Source organism: Corvus kubaryi, unplaced genomic scaffold (genome assembly GCF_017639235.1).
Source record: "Corvus kubaryi isolate FWS band 111438036 unplaced genomic scaffold, C.kubaryi_AGA036_p1.0 37353, whole genome shotgun sequence".
Taxonomy (NCBI): domain Eukaryota; kingdom Metazoa; phylum Chordata; class Aves; order Passeriformes; family Corvidae; genus Corvus; species Corvus kubaryi.
The window spans coordinates 4,471,121-4,490,285 of record NW_024581115.1 but is presented as its reverse complement, the minus strand read 5'-3'; the positions used below and the strand labels follow the sequence as shown (position 1 = coordinate 4,490,285).

General features: G+C 53.9%; 1 protein-coding gene across 2 annotated transcripts in view; it reads right to left on the bottom strand.

Moving 5' to 3' along the window:
* Positions 1-2,449: 2,449 nt before the first annotated feature.
* Positions 2,450-19,165, bottom strand: part of MGAT5B (alpha-1,6-mannosylglycoprotein 6-beta-N-acetylglucosaminyltransferase B) — a 64,699-nt gene continuing 47,983 nt past the window's right edge. The window contains exons 9-18 of one of the 2 annotated variants that reach the window (XM_042032660.1): positions 17,418-17,549; positions 16,453-16,586; positions 15,699-15,829; positions 15,095-15,100; positions 13,328-13,483; positions 12,584-12,730; positions 11,046-11,162; positions 4,868-4,942; positions 4,163-4,437; positions 2,450-3,072 (exon numbers count right to left, since the gene is read on the bottom strand). In XM_042032660.1, the coding sequence (XP_041888594.1) occupies positions 2,874-3,072; positions 4,163-4,437; positions 4,868-4,942; positions 11,046-11,162; positions 12,584-12,730; positions 13,328-13,483; positions 15,095-15,100; positions 15,699-15,829; positions 16,453-16,586; positions 17,418-17,549 (1,372 nt within the window). In that variant the 3' untranslated portion in view covers positions 2,450-2,873. The remainder of the gene's footprint in view (positions 3,073-4,162; positions 4,438-4,867; positions 4,943-11,045; positions 11,163-12,583; positions 12,731-13,327; positions 13,484-15,094; positions 15,101-15,698; positions 15,830-16,452; positions 16,587-17,417; positions 17,550-19,165) is intronic. The other variant, XM_042032661.1, reaches the window with a different exon arrangement.

Below are 19,165 nucleotides of genomic sequence, written 5' to 3'. Positions count from 1 at the left end.
CCTATGGCAGTGGCTCTGCTTCCCTTCAAATCTCTTCCACGCTCCTGCTCAATAAACTGTGAATTTGATGTTCATATCCTCAGATCTCCCTTCCAAATGGAAATGTGTCCTGGCCAGGGAGACCAGGCTGGAGACCTGCTCGGGAAAGAGCTTGGGAAGGCAGTGGGATGCTCCAGTGATCACCAGGCACAGCCAGGGCAGAGAGAAGCATTTCCAGGTGATAAAGTCCCTTCTCTTCTACACCAGCTCCTCCAGGAGCTGCTGCCGACCCAGCAGCTCCCTTCCTTGGTGCCGCCTCCACATCAGGATGCTACTCTGCCCCTGGCACACACACCCCCCACATAACAAACATTTTGGTGCCAACTCTGCACCCAAATCTGATGTCAACACCCAGCACTGGCATTCCCAAAACACCCCAGCCCCCCAGCTCACCCCAACATGGGGTTTTGCAGACCAAGGCACCCCAGCACCCACACTCTGGTCCCTGTTACATCCAGCATCCAGGGGTGATGCTCCACCACCAACAGGCCGAAGGAGAAGCTCTTCCCCAGGCAGCCCCTGAGCAGGACTCAGTGCCCGCTGATGGGGCAGAGACATGACAGACAATAGCTGAGCCTCACTCAGCCCCATCACCCAAATTTACAGGCTGACTCGAGATCCAGCAAGGTTCCAGACAGATCATTATTTCCCATGACAGCGGCGAAGGTGAGCCAGCCACCTTTTATTTCAGCCTGGAGGAAAATGCTGCTGCCCCGGGCTAATTGGGGCTCTCTGCAGTGGGAGGCAGCGCTGGGCTGCTGAAAGGTGAAGGCTATTTTAAAAGCAGCTGAGCAGAAACGGTGGAAAAAGCTGCCCAGGGAGCTGATGTGTAGCAAGTGCTGCCTCACGAGGCATCCTGAGCCTCTTGGTCTTTAAAACTTGCTTAGACCTCCTATAAAATCCAGTTTTATTTGGTCTTTACAACCCTGGGAAGCGAATTGCTGGTGGTTCCTGCTGGCAGACCCCCTGTGCCTGCCCCAGGCCGACTCCTGCCCACCCAGCACCGGCAGGAGTCTGTGCCAGGGGATGCTTTGAGGCTGAGATGAAAGGTGTTGTGGAGAGGTGTTGCTGCTCAGCTCTGCAAAAGAGAGGCTTGTGCTGCTTTTATTTAGACACACGCTGGCTGCAAGACACAAAAATTACTTAATCAATCCTTCCCCTCGGCTGGCGTCACAGGCAGGATGGAGGCTGCCCACGCAATTTGGAGCTGAAGATGATAAATTGCTCTGGGATAATGGCAGCATCTCTGGCTCATCCAGGGCAGGATGTGGCCAGGCTCACACGGGGGGTGCCCAGAGGACACAGCACCCTGTGGTGTCCCAGGGACACAGCAGGGATGTGGTGAGGGCAGCTGGGATCTGCCTGATGCTGCAGCACATCTGAAGGAATGGGATTTTCTCCCAAAACCTGGCACAGGGAGGACAGGCTGGAGGTGCCAGGGGGTGTGGCAGAGCTCCAGTGACCTCATGCACTCATCCTGCCACTGCTCTCCATCAGTCACCGTGAGTCAGAGCGACAATTCCGCCAGGGATCCCACAGTGGCAGCGCCAGGCCAGGCTGCCACCCCACCAGCCTCCCTCGCCATCCAGGCCAGGAGCAATTCCATGCAGGGAAGGGCTGAGAAGGAGTTTCCAGCCCCTGACTTTCCAGCCACACGTTTTATGGCATGCAGGAATCTCCCTATTCCTCTTTCCAAACAGCAGGAGGGCTGAGCACCAACCTTACAGCAACACCTTGTCCTGGTGAGCAACCCTACAAAAACGAACCAGGTCACTCCAGCCAGCACCTACCCAGCCAGGGGATGTGCCAGGAGGGGAAACACCAGCAGTGGGGGGGAAAACACCCCCAAAGCAAGAGGAACAGCACTAAGGAAAGTTGAAGAAGCGAAGTTCTATGGAAGATGATTTCTTGGAGCTCTCCTCTTGCTGGGCTGGCAACATCTGGGGCACACCGAGTCAGGATGTGGCTCTTCAGCTGCTCTGCCCTCGGTCAGTGCCCGCCAGGAATTCCTTTTGGGTGCTGCAGCACATCCTCCCCTCTGCCCACTCACCTGCATCCCGAGCAGCCCCTGTGCCCTCACCACCACCTCCAACCATCCCTGGGGAGATGTTCAGCTCCGTGCATGGCCCAGCAGGGTGAAGAGCGGCCTGGAGGCTGGGGGGATCACTTTGGGCACCTCTGCCCTGCCCAGGGACCAGCAGCCTTCCCAGGAGCCCGCCCCAGCCCCTTCTCAGGCTGTTCAGCCCACGCTGGCTCTTCCTGGGGGTACCAGGGGTGCAGTCCCCAGTGTGTCCATCTAACCCAGCCACTCTCCTCGTGCTTTGTTCTCCCCCGGCTCACCCAGGACAGGCACCAGCATCACCCCTGTCCCCTCCAGTGCATTTCCACCCAAGAACTCCCACAGAAGGGCTGGGTGTGGGTTCCCCTTTAATTTACCACTTGTCAGGGGGAGGGTTAAAAAAAAACTCAATAAATAAAACAACTTAGGATGCTTGAAGAAGATGAAAACCCTGAAACTGCAGTCTGCTGGTGGCTTGTCCCATTGCCAGAGGAGGGGAAGGGTGTCCCCAGCCCCCCTCTCCCCACCACCCCATCCCAGTGCCACCAGGTCCAGGTGGGTTCGGATGTGGTCGGACGATGCTCCTCGGGAAGAAAATGACTCCAAAGTTCAGGACACGGTCGTTCGCGGCTGGCTGGTGGATGAAACAACCCCCAGAGTCTGACAGCCCCGGCTCACCCACCGGGAGGGACCTGTCCCAGCTCCTCGGCTGCCGCAGAGTTCTGAGGAGAAGCCGCTCGGTGCCCGTGTCACAAACGCGGTGGGGACTCCCCTGTCACAAGCAGTCCCTGCACAGAGCCACCTGTCCGTGGCGGAAGTCGCGGCAGGGGCAGAGGCGCCGGTACTTGGTGTTGTAGCCGGCGCAGCTGAAGAGCAGCGGCTCCTTCTGGAGGTAGCACTCGTGGACGTTCTCGGCCACCGCGGGGTACAGATGGTTCATCTCATACTCGGTGCTGTCGCAGGCGATGCTGAGCCTGGGGGCCAAGGAAAAGCTGCGTCAGGTCAGGTGAGAGGGATGCCAGGGGGGTCACTGAAGGGTTTTTGTCCTTTTTGGGCAGGTTCCTTTGCTAAAAGTGGGGACAGATCTTTGGTGATTTACGTTTGCCACCCCTTGGCTACACGTGAGTGCTCAGCCCAACACACCATGCAGGAAGTGGCGACCCTGGCAACTCAACCCCACAGCCCAGAGATTGCCCCAACCCACAGATGGCTCAGCATCACCCACAAAACCCCACCCAAATTTTAGGAGTTGGACTCATTGATCCTTGGGGGTCCCTTCCAACTCAGGATGTTCAATGGCTCTTTTACAGCCCCGTGCTGACCAGAAGCTCTGACCACTCTCCATGGGCACCTCCCACTGCAGACAACATTCCCTGGAAGGGACAGGGGATCAGTGAATGCCCACATGCTCCCTGTTAGCTGGGATTAGCCGGAAAACTGGGGTGGGCATCAGCAAAAGCCCCGAGGAGCAGCAGAAATGCCCAGTGTGGGTTTTAACATCCCTCCCCTCCCAGCCGGAATAGCAGCCCTGGCATCGCCCTCCCACCAACCCTTCTCAAGTGACGAGTCCCTGAGCCAGCTCGCTTTAAGGTCTGGAGGAGGACAGGCAGGGGGAAAGAGTGAAATCCAAGCCCCAGCTCTAATTTATCATATAAAAATGTCAGCGGGACGCGCGGCGCCTGCCTGACCAGTGCGACAGCACCGGCAACGCTCGCATTTTAATTGCCCACAGAGCAGCACGGAGCCCGGTGGCAGATTTATACTCTATTAAAACTTCACCAGTGTGTGCTCAAAATGCAGTTTTATAGAGAGAGACATTAAAAAGGACAGACAGGGAGAGAGTGTGCGGGAGGTGGAGAGGAATGGGATGGGAGAGAGGCAGAACCGTGCCTGGAAACGCTGCTGTTGCCTGCTGAAGTGCCCACTGCCATGGGCATGCAGGGTCATCAGTGGGATTTTGGCAGGGGGGACAGGAGGAAAATGGGTGCTGGGGATGAGGGGAGCAAAGGGAACATCATCTGGCTGGTGGCCCGCCATAACCTCACTGAGAAGGCCCCAACTCACTGGAGAAACACCTCCTCCTTGTTGAGGAACCTGAAGAAGGTGGGCTCGCAGACCAGCCCGTGCCGCCGGCACGTCTCCGTGCACGTGTGCTGGGGCTCCGACACCCACACCTGCAGCGACGCCACCGGGGGCCACGCCTGGGGCACCCGCCCGGCGCTGGGAGACCACACCAGGTGGGTGGCATTGGGGGACAGGGCCAGCAGGCTTGGAGGGCTTTGCATAGCAGGACTCTTGGTCTTGGGAGATGGAAGAAGAGATGACGTGGTGCAGAAATCCTGGTGGGAGAGGAGATAACGGGTCAGTGCCCTGAGATGTTAACAGTGGGGAAGGGAGGTTGCTGGTGAGACAGGAGGACACTTGGGATGATGAGTTTGCTCATCAGGTTGAGGTCACCTGCATGCATAGATGGCATCTCCTGCTGTGGGGGATGAACCTCTTCTTCCCTCACCTCTTCTTCTCCCAGTGCTGCCTTATTCTCCGCAGCAGAAAGGCCTTGACCCAGCCCCAGCACCCCCAGGTGTCCTCCACCAACCCCCAGCACCTTTGGTCCATGACAAACCTCCCCCAGCTCCATCTCCTGGTGCTCCCTGCGATCAGGGCACTGGCTGCACAATGGGAGAGCAGGGAGGTTCCCCAGGGAGAGGAAGGAAAGTTGGCCACGAGGACAGAGATGGTTCCCCAGGGAGGACAGGGATTCTCCCCAACCTGGTGCTGAATGTAGGCGTGGATCCGCTCCAGCATCCCCTCGCAGGTGTACTCGTAAGGCAGGTAAGGGTCCACCTGTGGAGGGCAAGAGCAGAGCACAGGCAGCAGGTGGGAACAGCTTTGCCCTGCCCCTGAGGCAGCAGCACCTTGGGCGTGGCTCTCCCACCCACCAAAGCCCATGGCCCACTAAAGCAAGCAGGGAAGAAAAAAAAACCTTGCAGGCCATGAAGTGATAGAAGAAGAGAGAGGAGTACTTTGGGTTTGACCTACTGGTGAAAATGAAGCCACGCTGTCCCACTTTAGTCCCCCTTTCCTCCACTTTCAGTAAGTTATAAAATCAAATCAGTTTTCATCCAATAGGTCACTTCAAATTAAGGCATGAACTGTTCCAGCCTGAGAAACTCTCCGCAGCTGTGGGCAAGGGACGAGCAACCTTAAAGTACAGGGGAGGAGGTAGAACTGGAAAAGATGCCAAGCTAAACCAGAGCAAGAGCATCTTAGTGCTGCCCCAGGCCTGGTCTGGCATCCTCTGATGCCCAGACCTCAGCACAGCTCTGCCCACTCGGAGAGGAAGGTCCAGGCTCCGACCCACAGAACTGGCCAGTGGAAAGGGCAGGGCTGGGGCTGGCTGTGCACAATAGAGGGGAAAACATCTCCCTTTTCCCACTGCCATGCCGAGGGTTTGCTGCCCAGCACAGGTGGCTTGGATGGGGTGGAAGCCATCGTCTCTGCCAGCCCCAGGGGCTGGGGCAGGGAGGCAGGAGCTGGGTGGGCACTGGGACGGAGCGAACACTGGTGATGGATGTCAGCGCTGTCACTGCACCTCCATGTCCAGAACTGCTCTCTACAGAGTCGGCAGTGCTCAAACCATGGGATATTTTCAGTGTGGGTTACAAAATGCTCCTGGTCTCCAGGAGGCTCTGCTTGCCCTCACTTCCCGACACCTCCCAGTTCTGGGAGTCACCTCAGGTCCTGGCATGGCAAACCTCCTCCTCTGCACTGTGGCTCAGCAGTGTCCCCACATGAGCTGGCACATGTGGTGGCACAGGTTCCAGGGCAGGCAGGAGAAGGCAGCCAGGCTCTCTGCCCTCAGCAGGACCAGTGCCTGACCATTGCCCCCAGGTCTGCAGTGATTTTCCCCGTGGGAAGAGCACTGCCACAAGGGCTGTGCCTGATGTCCCCCTTCCCTCTGGAACAAATTAATTTTTAAGGAACTTTCTGCCCTGGGAAGACATACTTTTCCACAGCCCCTTATTTTTCCAGAGAGATGTTCCATGAGGTGCAGGAGGTGGGTGCATGGAAGGGGCCAGTCCTGGGACCCCCTTTTACCCTGTGTATCTCTGCAGAGCTTTATTCAGAAAGATTTTAAGCAAAACCACCCAAAGATAATTAATCCAGAAAACACTGCTGCTTCTATTTTCTGAGCTCTGCACTTCCAAAATAGCCATTTCCTTTTGAAGTACCTGTCAAAACCAAGCTCAAAGGCTCAGTCTGCTGAGAACCCTCTAAGCGTCTCCCTGCCATAAATATCCCACCTGAGATCTCAGGCAGGCTGGAAATCACAGCTGCTCCATCTAATTACAGATGTGCACGCTAATCAGGGCTGACACAGTGACAGGCACCGATCCTGCCTCTGAATTCCTGATGGGCTCTCAGCTAACTGGGGCAGAGTCCTCACAAAGCAAATTTGCCCATCTCAGTTGTGCAGAGCCAGGTTGGGTGCTGGGGCTACCTGGCACCAGTTTGGGGGAGACAAACCACCCCTTGCTCAGCATCACCAGTGCTCAGTCTCATCTCACCACTGCTTTCATGGGGGGCTTTTCCCAGCACCCCCTTTCGCCAGGCATAGTGCAGTCATAATTCCAGAAACAACCTCATCCCCCAAAACGCTGCAGCACATCACACAAAACCTCCTTGTGCCTGCACCTGTGTCCAGAGGTGATGCTCCAGGTGCAATCCCACCTCTCCACAGGCTCCCAGGGGCCTTGTGGGACCCATGGGCATCAGGAGTGGGCTGGAGCCCACTGCAGCCCCTGCTCCTCCAGTTCCTCTCTCTCAGGGGGTCCCCCAAAGACTCTCACTATCCGCTGCTCCCCTCTCCAGAGAATCGTTAGGATTCAGCTCGTGCACTCAGGACTGAGAAAATGCCAATTTCGAGAAGATAATTGTTTAATTAAAATCTGACAGGCTCGGCCTCTTCTCCACAGCTTCGTCCTTAATGGCACTCCTCACGTCGGGAGCTCAGGATGTCCCCAGAGCTCTGGGAGGGAGGAGGAAAAGGAGGAGGGGGGTTCTGAGGTGGGGATCACTGCATCCCACTGCAGAATGATGCATGGGATGGCATGGGAGGGAATGGAGGGGTTGGTAAGATGGACTTTGCCATCCTTTCCCCAGGTGGGGAACACAGAGCCAGAGCCTGGCAGCCCCAGTGCTCTCTCCATCAGCCCAACAGGGAGTTACTGGTGTCCCATGGGGCTGTCACCACGAGAGCTCTGGGTTTAGAGTCTCCAGCTGGAAGGGAGTCCTAAGTCTCCTTCATTCAAAAGGAAAAGAAATCGGGGAGAAAAAAACCTGAACGTCATCAGACAAATAAGTAGAAAAATAATGCAATTCTGTGCTGGCACATAACAGCAGGCTGGAACATTTTAACCAGCTATTTTCACTGTGATGTTTAATGTGCCGCTCTTTCAGGCATAGTCTGAAATGTATAATTTTCCATTATAGTCCCGTATGTTTGACTTTAATATAATGAAGCCTTCTCCCTTCACTACGCCAGAATATTGGGTCTATTAAATTGCTTCTGTGAGGACTGGTTTTGACAATGGGAAAAGCTGAAGGCCCAGAAAATGATGGTGCTTGCAAGCCTCTCTCCTTCTCTGGCCTCTAATCCCTGGATAACAGATGGAATCCATCACTGGGACAAAGCCTCCAGCATCACCTTTCCCAGGGGGACACCACTTGTCTCTCTGCCCCCTGTCCCCGTGCCCAGATTTGATCTCTGGGGTAGAGGGGTTTGGTGCTTCCCTGTTTTTAATTTTCCTTATAAATAGGTCAGGGATGCAAACCACCAGGGAAACCCAGAACCGCTCTGAGTGAGATGAATGGCAGGGACACAGCCTGCCAAAAGCCTTCCCCAGCAGCTGGAGGGTGACCTGGAACAGGTGCCACCTCTGAAAGGACAAGAGAAGGGAGCACAAGGGCTGCTCTTGGGGGAAAAAACACAGATTGCAAACCCAAGCCACGTCCCAGGCATGATTCAGCTCTGCCTCCAGAAGGAAGAAGTTTCTTTCAGGCAGAACTAGGTTGGGAGGGATGCCGGCTGCATCCCAACTGCTCTCTCTGCACAAAGCCAGCAGCCAGCCCTGAACTTGGGGAGCTCTGCCAGCCCAGCAGAAGCTGTGGGATGGCACAGCCTGCCCCCAGCTGCAGCCCTGGGTGTCAGCAGGAGAAACTGGGGTGCTGCAGTGACACCGAAATATTGCTGACAATCAGCAAATCCCCCCCAGACCAAAGCAGGGCAAGCTTGTTGTCAGCTCGACCAGAATTACTGCCAGGTTTATGGACCAGCTCCCAAATCCCCAGACATGCTCCCAGCATCGTGGTTCCCAGTCCCTGGTCCCCAGCACAGCTTCCACCTGATGGCAGACCCAGTTTTCCCACAGCATCCCATATCCCCCAAAATGTCTCACTGAGTTCTGGCCTAGAAGATGCAAAACATCTGCGGGATATGTGATTTTTCTGTCATACAACAACAAAAAAAAAATCCCTAAATAAAATCGATTTCAGGTCAGTTTTCAATTTTCAATGTTTTCACCCATCAAGGAGGGGGAAAGTGCTGTGTTTCACGTTCAGTCTGTCTGAGTTGGTGAAGCAAAGGGAAATGCATCATTTCAGATCCAGCATTCCTTTCAATAAATTGGCAGGGTATTTCCAAACAAAGGCAGGCAGATGGGAAACAAAACCATGGTATTTCATTCCAGTAATTTTGAAATGAAATGTTTTGACAGAAAAAAAATAAATTGATGGTGGTTACTCTGAAACACAGACAAATTTATTAGATATTCCAATAACAGAACACCCCATTTTGCCTTCAGGGGAAAAATATAAAAGGAATCAGTAAAATAATTTCTCCAAACTCCAGTAACTGGCTGGGAAGAGGAACACTAAATTGCCCAGCTACCATCTTTCTGCTGCTCCTCCTGCTAATGTCCTTGTTTTCAGTTCCTGCTGTAACAAACAGTATTTTAAAGACAAGATACCCAGGGACTCCTGGAGCCAAAGCCCATAATAAGGCTTTTAAACCTGTAAGGTAGGTCAATTTTTAGGTTTAATTGCCTTGACAGCATCTCTAATAAAGCAGACCTTTCTATTTAAAAGATAAAAAGCTGGGGGAGGCGGGGGAAGAGGCTGCTGTAAGTTATTCACACTCACTCCCTGCTCTGCTCTGGGAGGATTTATACAATGTCTGTAAACCCCCAGAGAGGTGAGTTGTGGATTAACTCCTCGGTGGGAAGGAATCCCTCCTCTCCAGAGCGACCCCGTGTCGCAATGCAAATGGGGCCTCAGTGACTGGAGCTGTTCATCTAAGGCAAACTTAGGGCTTCCAGCAGCTGAGGGTAATTCCAGAGGCTGGGATGTTTTGTCGGAGGGGACCACGGGGTGGGGATCCTGATCCCAGAGTGGGAATGTGGAGAAGAGCTGAGACAGGAGCTTGGTTTGGGGCAAAACGGGGGTGGGCACAGCAGCAGCACACTCCAGTGAGTGCCCAGTTCTGGATACCAGCTCCTCCTGCCCAGTGCCCATCACACCACCAAACCCTTCCCTAAAGTCCTTTTCAGTTCTTTAATTTTTAACCAGACCATTAAGCACAAAAATGACCTGGTGCACATCCAGTCAACACTGCAGCAGCACAACACAGCTGCCCAGGAACCAGCACAGCCCTTTCCCCATCCTCTATCTCACCATTCTTTAATTATTTTAGCAGCACAGCAGCACCAGGCTCCACTATTTTCCTTCTTCTCTTGTGGAAAAACTGAAAATCTCCTTCCCTCTCCCAAAACAGCTCCCAGCCTCACGCCCACAGCAATTCCTTCACTTCAGGGCTGTCTCCAGCCCAGATGGTGGAGGGTCAAGCTCTGACAGCTGGCCTGGCAGCACAGCAGCAGGGATGTCATTATTTTTAATTTCATTCTAATCGAGATACGGGAATGAATGTGCAAAACAACAACTGTTTTCCTAAGTCGGGTTTGATCAGTCTTTACAAGTTCACAGAGAAAATGAGAGTGAGGTGAAGAGCTGCAGTGATCACCCTCGAGGAGGTGAGACCCAGGGTTATGGCATGGCCACAGCACCTGAATCAGGTCCCCAGACTGTCACAGGCACCCACCTCTGCAACTCCCAATGCAGGGAAAAGCAAGGACGACCCTTCTCTGACCAGCACCACACCTTTCCCCCAAATCCCACCCAGCACTGTGAACCCTGAGCCCCCACAGCCCCAGGCAGAGCCCAGGTTCCACAGCACACCCCTGTCCTCTAGAGAGGATGGCTCATCCCAGGCGAAGCAAATTGCCAGCAAAATGGCTATCAGCACTTTCCTTCCCTCCAGGAAAACTGACTTTAATAATCTGGACAACTTGAAAGGCTCCTGCCACTGGGCAGGAGGTAAATATTCATGAGGAGCACTTCCAGAGCGAGCACAGCAGGAGTGCTGCCTTCCCCGGGGTTCTCCCCTTCCTTACATCCCTCGCAGAGGCAGCTCCTGAAGTTATTCCTATCGATTGGCTCCATCCAAAGGTAACGATCAGTGAAATGGGGGAAAGGCAGGCGCAGAGGGCTGTGGCTCTCTGGGTTTATCTCTGTATCACACCAGCTCCCAGAACTGCTCTGCATCTCCAGCAACCTCAGCCTCCTCCTCCCAAACCTTATCTGCCTTATCCCAGCCTCCCCTCGCTCCAGGGATTCCCAGGGGATCCCTCTAAGGCACAGCTCTGCCCTGGGGAAACACCTACAATGCTCTGTGCCAAAGCACGCGTGTCCCTGGGGGAAAAAATCCAAAGCAGAATGGAGGAAGGAAAAGAAATTAATGTCTGAAAAGGAGAGCCAGGCTCCAACACCTGCTGCTGCTGCTTGTCCAAACCCAGCAGCGGGGAGGTCACCCCAAAACTGCTCCAAGCTGTACCTGTGTCCTCATGATGGTTTTGATGGCAGCTTCGAACTCCTCGGAGTTGTTGTAGTCAACAGTCCACACGTGGGGCTTCCCAATGAAGTCTTCAGCATATGGGTGTTGGGAGGACACCTGAAACACAGCGGGGCCAGCTGGATTTTGCAATCCCTGCTGGAATGCTCACAGCTGGATGGCAGAGAGGAGCAGCAGCCTCACAGACACAGTGGGGTTTGACCCACTGCAATAGGCAGTGCTGGAAAAAGGTTTCCTCTGGACCCAGCTGCTCCCCAGCCTCAGGATGATGTGCTAGAATTCCCAACAACACTGAATTCCTTTTGCAGCCCGGAGCGTCTCCATCTCTGTGACACGGGTACAATTTAACCTTGACCTGAGCCATTCTGTGGGTCTGGAGGGCAAAAATGCACCAAAGCAGGAAAGGTGCGTGAAGGCATCACATTTCCCAGGTTTGCCATCTCTAGGAACAAGGCAGGGACAAAATTCAATGCCACTGAAGGCTGGGAAAGCCTGGCACTGGGAGAAAGCAGTGCTGGAAGCTGCACCTCCTGATGCCACAGGCAGCCCCCACACTGGTGCTCCACAAGTACTGACATCCTGGCTTTTCCCTGGGCTACCCACACAGGTGATTTTTGGGGATCTACCTCTTTTGTTTTCAGCCCTGAGCTGCCTTTTCAGCCCTGATCTCCTCCGGGAAGGGAAGACAGAGGGTGCTGAGCAGAGGAGGTGTTTTGGGGGCACCACAAAAACATCACAGAGGGGCCTGAACGCCTGCCAGCTGGAGGAGAAGAGCTGTGTGTTTTATCCTCCTCGTTGCTGTCCTTCCTCATTTCTCTCCTGGCAGATTGATCACCTCTTTCCCCTCCGGCACATAAACACCCTGAGGCATTTCACAACCCTCGCCCCCGGCTGCCACCCGGCTCCAGGCTGAAGTACAGCCACAGCCCCACCAGAATGGGTGCTAACACCTAATTCGGGGGGTGCATGGGGCAGACAGGGGGGGCACGACAGCCCAGTCCAGCTGCACAGTCCCCCAGCTCGCTCCCTGCTCAGCAAGGGAGCCTTGCACCGCATTATCCACTTTATTAATAATAAAAGAGGCAATTTTCTCGAGCCTTTAACTTTTAAAGAGTTCCTGCTCTACTTAGATTGAATTCCCAGCGATGGGCAAGCCTGGGAGGGGTTTCATAGCCCTGCCACACTGTGCAGGGTCCCAGTGTCCCTCTGGGTGGACAAAGGGGTGAGCAGGGCAGCATTGCCCCGGGTTGGGAGCAGGGTGTGCAGGGGATGTGGATTTGGGCTGGTGGGGAAGGAGCTTGGGGTGCAGCAGAAGGCTCCTGCACCACCTTCTCCTTGGAAACCCCAAACCTACAGCAGAGCCCCTTGCATCCAAGCAAATCTCCCAGCTGCAGATATCCACAGAGGAAACCTTGCATGAAAATAAAAGTAACCTCAGCACAGCAGCTGCTCTTCCCCAGGCCGGCCCAAGCCCTGGTGCACAGCGGGGTGGCCCCATGCGGCCCCCACACCACACTTGCCTCTCTGGACGTGGGCTTCCCGCGGAAGAACTCGTGGTTGAGGGAGCTGTGGGGAGGGTTGAACCGCGCCTGCAGGAAAACGCAGCCGTTGGCGATGGCCTCCAGCGGGGCCGGGCCCTCGTAGGGGAACCCAAAGCCAATGAAGAGCTGCAAGGCAGAAACCCAGTGCTGGTGAGTGGTTTTTTCCCCCGCAGGGAAACCTCCCAGACAACCCACCAGCATCCCCTCTGTGCTGCTCTGCTCCTGCACGCCGAGCCTTTGCTGCGGTTCGACAAACAGTGCTCAAAATTCCCCCTGTTCCACAGCTCACAGCCCACTTTGCAGGGCCATGGGGTGTCCAGGAGCTGCAAGTTCCCTCCTGGTGCTTACAGCCATCACACTGGCCCTGTGTGGAGCAACATTGCTTTGCCAAAGCTGTTTAGGCTGGTAAATCAGGAATATTTCCCCCAGGCAGCAGGGATGTGCCCACACGCTCCAAGAATCCCGTTTATTTTTATCACAGCTGTAAGGTGAAAAAAAAAAAAACCAACCCCACCCCACTTAGCAATAAATGAATTAATGAGGAAACTTTGTGCTCTGCTTGCGGACAGCGTGCAAGGAGAAACTCATCAGGCACATCTTGGTGTGAAATGTGCTCTGCTCGGTTCCTGCCTAATTATCCCAGCTGAGAGGCTCGTGGTTCATTATCCCAGCTGGGAGTAGCACAGGTAACGGGGGATGGGGTCCTGGGGTGCCCTCACCCACCTTTGCCTTCCTCAGCAGCTGCTGGAACTCGTGCTGGGGCAGCAGCCCGTGGTTCTTCACGAACGCCGGCACCTCGGGTGGCCTCTGTGTCTCATAATAAACCGTGCCGTGGATCTCCATGTACTTGTTGAGGATGGCCAGGAACTTCTCCTTGCCCTGGGGAGGAAGGCAGAGGTGTGAACTGCACTAAAAGATGGGCCTGACTTCCCCGCCATGGTTATGGAGGGGGGATTTAATTCTCAAACTGCTGTCCCAGAGCACCTGCAGACCCACAGCAGTGCAAAATCCCCACCCTCCCCTCCTCATTCCCTGGAAACATATCCTGGACTGCCCCAGGCTCCTGGAGAGCCTGGATGGCTGCAGGATCCATCACTCTGATCATCAAGTTCCTGCCTTCCCTGTCCCCTCCAAGGGCAACTTCGCCTCTGGAGCTGCTGAATTAAAGGGTTCAGAGGAAAGTCTGCAAAGACCAGAGCTTGCTAATAGCCTCTTATTCCAAGTAACAAGTTCCAAGGATTTTCTCATTCAGATTTAATCCTGTTTCACTACCTGGAAAATGAAAAGAGTCATCAATTTTCGTCTCTTGGAGGCTTCCCTCCTTTTGCTCCAAAGCAGCCTTTCATTTTAACAATTTCTCTGCTGCAGATTTTTTTTGGCTTGAAAAAACCACAGAGGGCCCATCCTTTGGATGCTGGATTTTCCAGTGCTGCAACAGCCCCAAAAGAGCAAAGACCAGGGGGAATAAGGAGTTATAAATGGGGAATTTGAGAAAACTCTGTTTGTTGCTTAAAGCCTCCTCAAATGCTGTATTTCTGCCCTCAGCCATGGAGCCCGAGACTTCTTGAAGGCTTTCCCAGCTTATTAAAACTTCAGCTCCTATTGTGAGCCAGAGGCAAGAAGTTCTGAGGGGTAGGAAATGAGAAATAAAGGGAAGGGAGGTTTAATGAAATGTTTCTAAATGTCAAAAACACCCTGCTCTGGAGAGGGTGTTTGGTCCAAGGCTGGTAAATAAGCACCTGGCTCCAGAAGATGGAGGTGTTCTTTGCATTTCTAGACCTCAAAATCACTCAAAATAAGGAAAAACCTCTCTATTCCCATTTTTATTCCATGGGGTGCCACAAGATGGGAAGCAAAGGCCGGGAAGTCTGGCCTCAAGGAACCAGCAGGGCCCAGCCCCAGCCTCTCCACCCAGGAATAAATGACCCCAAATACGCAGTTTGGGGAAAACTGATGTTGTTTGTGAGTTCTGACTCAGAACAGCAAATGCCTGTAGCACTCAGGGTGGAGGGAAATGTCCGTTCTGAGGTTTTAATTCTCTTTAGTGCCTTCCCAAACTACCCTAACTAAGCTTCAAGGAAACTTCTGGATAAGAAAGGGCAAGGGAATGGCAGAAAAATAAGACAAGATGTTACAGTTCTCCTAAAATGAGATCTAGTGGGTTTCAGTAGAGCTTTTAGGGAGCCCCCCAGCCAGGGGGGATTTGCTCCCAGACCTGGGGAGTGATGGAAAACCCACAAACACCAGCAAAGAGGGAATGCCGTGGCTGGGTCCTGGCTCACCACAAGCACCCCTGCTGATTAGCAGCTGCTAATCACAAAAGCTGGGAAGGGGGGGAGGTACAGCCCCCATTGCATCAACCCACATCAACCCCTGCAGCTTCAGAGGACCAAGCCCACATCAAGGCAAAGTCAACTCTGACAAAAACCTTTTCTCTCCTGAGAAGAGGCGCAGAGGCAAAGCCCAGCAGCAGCTGGTGTGGTACAGTACCTGCAACTGGAGCAGCCCCAGGCGGTGCACAGAGGGAAAAATAGAAATAAATCAACAGACAATGAGAATTAGCTCCTTTTTACAGCCCTGGAGGGAAAAGCAGCTTGCTAGCTCTGGATAAGACAGGGGGAGCACACACAGCCCCTCTGGAGATGCAGGGGGATGTTTTGGGTGTTTGGGGGGGCTGTCCCCATGCAGTGACCCACCCCTCTCCCCCAGGTGTTCCAGGCTCAGGGGGCACTTTTCACAGAGTGCTTGAAAGCAGAGATAAACTATCCCCATCATAATGCAGCAATCACTGCAATTAATTAACGGCAATCATTGTAATTAATTACATAAAATCATCGATACGAAATCCTCAGCCTCAGAGCCTGCTGGGAGGGAGCATCACCCAGAGCAAGGAGCAGGCAGTGGTGTCCCACCGGCCTCTCCCTGTTTGCTCACAGGCTCTGGATGTGTCACATCACTCCCCCAGGAACGTGCCAAGGATGGTCCTCCACAAACACACCCAGATCTGCACCTCAGCAGCTCAGGGTAGGAGCCAGAGGCTGGGGCTGCCTGCCAGCTGCGCCTCTGCCCGCCCCAGCAGCCCGAGGACACCCACCTTCCAGATGCTGGCCTCCTTGCCGTACACCACGGCCATGCTGCTCACTTTGCTGGCCTTGATGAGCTGCCTCTCGGTCTGGTTGAGCTCTTCCGACACGAAGCCCATGAAGGAGTTGTCAGGGGTGTGAGCTGTGGGCACCAAGGGGAGGAGAGACGTGGCTGGACAGAAGTTTTTTGGGATGTCCCCAGGGTTGGGCATAGAGCCGGAGATGAGCCCGGCTCCAGAGCCTCGCTGGAGCGTGGAGGAAAATGGAGCTTGAGTCCCTATCCAGGCAGTTCACACAATCCAGGCTTCAGAACCCACTTGAGCAGCTCTTCACAGAGTGAGGTGTATTTAAGGCTGCCAGAGGGGGTTTATCCAGCCAGGAAAAAGGAACACTTGAGTCACCCAGCAGCCAGCGGGACACTGGGCTCCTTTCAGACACGCACATCTCCCGTCCATGCCGCAGGCAAATCCCAATCCCTGAGCTGCTCTCACCTTCAGAATCCCAGCTGAAATCAAACCAGCCTCTGCAACCAAAACCACCCAGCTGGAAGCTGCTGGCTGTGCCCTGACTGTGCTGGACCAGGGGAAGGAGCCTGGTGTCTCTCCCTGGATCATTCTGTGGCCCAGCAGGAGCTCCCTGTGGGCAGGGGAAGCAGGAGCAGAGCTGGGGAGGATGACACTGCCCGAGCATCACCTCGTGGAGGATCTCAGAGCCCCAGCACCACCCTGGCAGGTCTCAGAACCACCCTGGCAGGTCCCCACTTACGGAACATGGTCATGAACTGGGCGGGCTGCAGGTTCCAGTAGCCCCAGTTGGTGCGGTAGCCGCGCAGCGTGGCGTACTCCTCGTGGTTGTAGGCCGGCTCTGTCCCAAACGTGTCGATGACCCGGACACGGCACCTGCGGAGCAGACACCACCTCCTGAGGACATCTGCTGTCTCCAGGAGCCTTGTGCCCCGTCTGCACCCCAAGCAGAGGGTGCAGGGGCATCCCAAGGAGCCCTTCCCAACACTGCTCCCTCCTTGCAGGACAACTTCCCCTTGCAGGACCCTCAGCTTCCTGACAGCTGTGAGAATGATGAACCTCCCCGAGGCTTATTAATGCTTTTCCCAATATCCCGGGAATGCTGAGGCAGGCACTACCAGCACAAGGCTGAGGAGAGAAGAGGAACAACAAGCAAGGGAAGAGCAAAACAAGCTGAATGCAAGAGCAAATGCATTTATAATAAAAGCAATAACGCAGCTTGTCATTTTTCTCTCTAATAAAATTGTGTAGGATAGTGGAAGAGATGGGAAAAAACATAATAAATAGCAGGTCTATCAGCACTAAATTAAACCGCAGGTTTTCCTGGCTGGTGATGTACCAGGGGACAATGACATTTGTCTTGATGCTCAAGGAGCCAGGGACAGGGCTCCTTACAAACTCCCAAGGCTCACACTCCCCTCCGTGGTGTGCCCACCCCTGGCTGCAGGAGTGGAATGGAAGCACACACACAGCGCAGGCACACGCAGGGTTTGGGCTTTCCCCAAGTCACTCTCTTCTAATGAGGTTTTACCCTAAATACATGAGCCTCAGAATGCCTCGTGCCAGCAGGGGACACGGCAAGGCACCAGCCAGGCAAAAATCAAAGGTAAAATCAAAGGGTCTGGCTTTTTGGATTGGTCATTAGCATTAGTCTTCGCTTGCTAATTAATGAAACGGAAAACAAGAGTGGGCAGTGGCTTTGCTTACCTGTATTTCTTAAAGGAGAGCCCCATGTGCTGCTTCATCTGCTGGAGGCCGTGGTAGTCGGTGTAAATCAGGTCGAAAGGCAGGGGACTGGTCAAGGGGCAGTTCCCCCGTCCTGGAGGCACCCCTAAGTGACTGGGGAGAAGCGGGAGGGATCAGCCCCCAGCACCACCAAAGCCCCGCAGCACAAACACTCCTTTCCCTGCTGGGCATCGAGCAGGAGCCATCAAACAGCTCCTCTTTGGTGGAGGGGGAGGCAGATGGTTCTGCTTCACCCCAGTTTTTATTTCCCAAAATCTTTCCAAAGATCTGGAGAGTCCTGGTGCCTCCCCATCTTTGCACCTGCTCCAGCTGGGTTCCTGCTCCTCCCACATGGACTGTGAGGCACAGCATTACCCCAGCCAGAGCTCACCAGCATCCCAGTCACCACACGGCCTCCCCTGGACCTCTCTTGTTGAAGACACCAGATTTCGTTTACTTTCACTGCAGTCACACCAGTGACAGACTTGTAAAGCTACACCTTTCCTCTCCTCTCTGCCTGCAAGGCTCCCAGCTGAGCCTAAAGCTTGCTGTTCCCAGCTCCATATCCCTCCCAGCACACCCTGGAATGTTTCTCTTATTCCAGTCCTGACCCACCATATCCCAGAGCACTCTCAGCTTCTCCTTGACTCTGCTGGCACTGTCTGTCCCTGCATGTTGGGCACATTTCATTCATATTTTTCACTTTCGGTTCCGCTTATGAAATAATCCCATAAAACGGGGGCAGCAGGGTCCTGGGTCTCACTCAGGGGGTTTCCAGTCAGTTCCTTACAAACAGCCACACTCAGCCCCTCTTCCCTCCTCCAGTGGATAAAATGTGTTATGAAAATCCAGATAAACTCGACTGACTGCAATCTCTTTATCAAGACCATCAGTTACCTCGCTGCCAGGGTGAGATGTGGTTAATCCAGCAAGATACCAGGCTGGCAAACCTGTGGTGTGTCTCCTTCCATTTCCAGTTACCTCTGTGAACTGATGAATCCCTCTCTCCAAAGCTGTTCCACCAAGTGTACCACTGATGTCAGTCTGACAGCCCATCTGCTCGTCTGGACCATGTTTCCTCCTCAGAAAAAAAACCCTGTGACACCTTCCAGCTTCAGCAGGTTTCTCAAAAATCCATGTTGCTTGTACTTGTGATTTCCCAGAGCCAATTCGCTCAGAGGCTGATTCACTCCTCAGTTTTAATGCTCTTGCATTTTGTTTTTCCTCCTAAAGATGACAATTCCTCATCCTCATAACTCCACTCACACCCAAAAACCAACAGCATCCTCATGGAAAACCAAACTGCTGAGCTGATTTGGTCCACCCAGGCTGTCTCACTCCCACCATGCAGTTGTCCCATTTTGTTCTCAGTCCTTCCAACAGGGCTGAGGAATTCCTGTTTTATTTCACAAGTCTGAGCTCAGACTCTGTGAAATCTCACCCTTAGTTCCTGCCTGCCAGGACGTCTGTCTTTGTTTTCTTCTGGGCTCTTCACTTACTCCGAGCCCCTGTTTGGAGATGGGAATTTATCCCAGCTGTGCCTGTAGGTATTTTCTTTTCTTTAAGGAATAGAAGTTCTGGTCAGGTTTTGCACTCCCAGGCTTTGAATGTTTCCCTCTCTGTGACCTCTCTTACTGGTTCTCTTAATTTCACTGCATTTTCCCTTCTTGAGAGTCCCCTTTCCAGCCCTACCTGGGGTTTATCTGTTGCTCAGCTGAAGCTTGAATGGA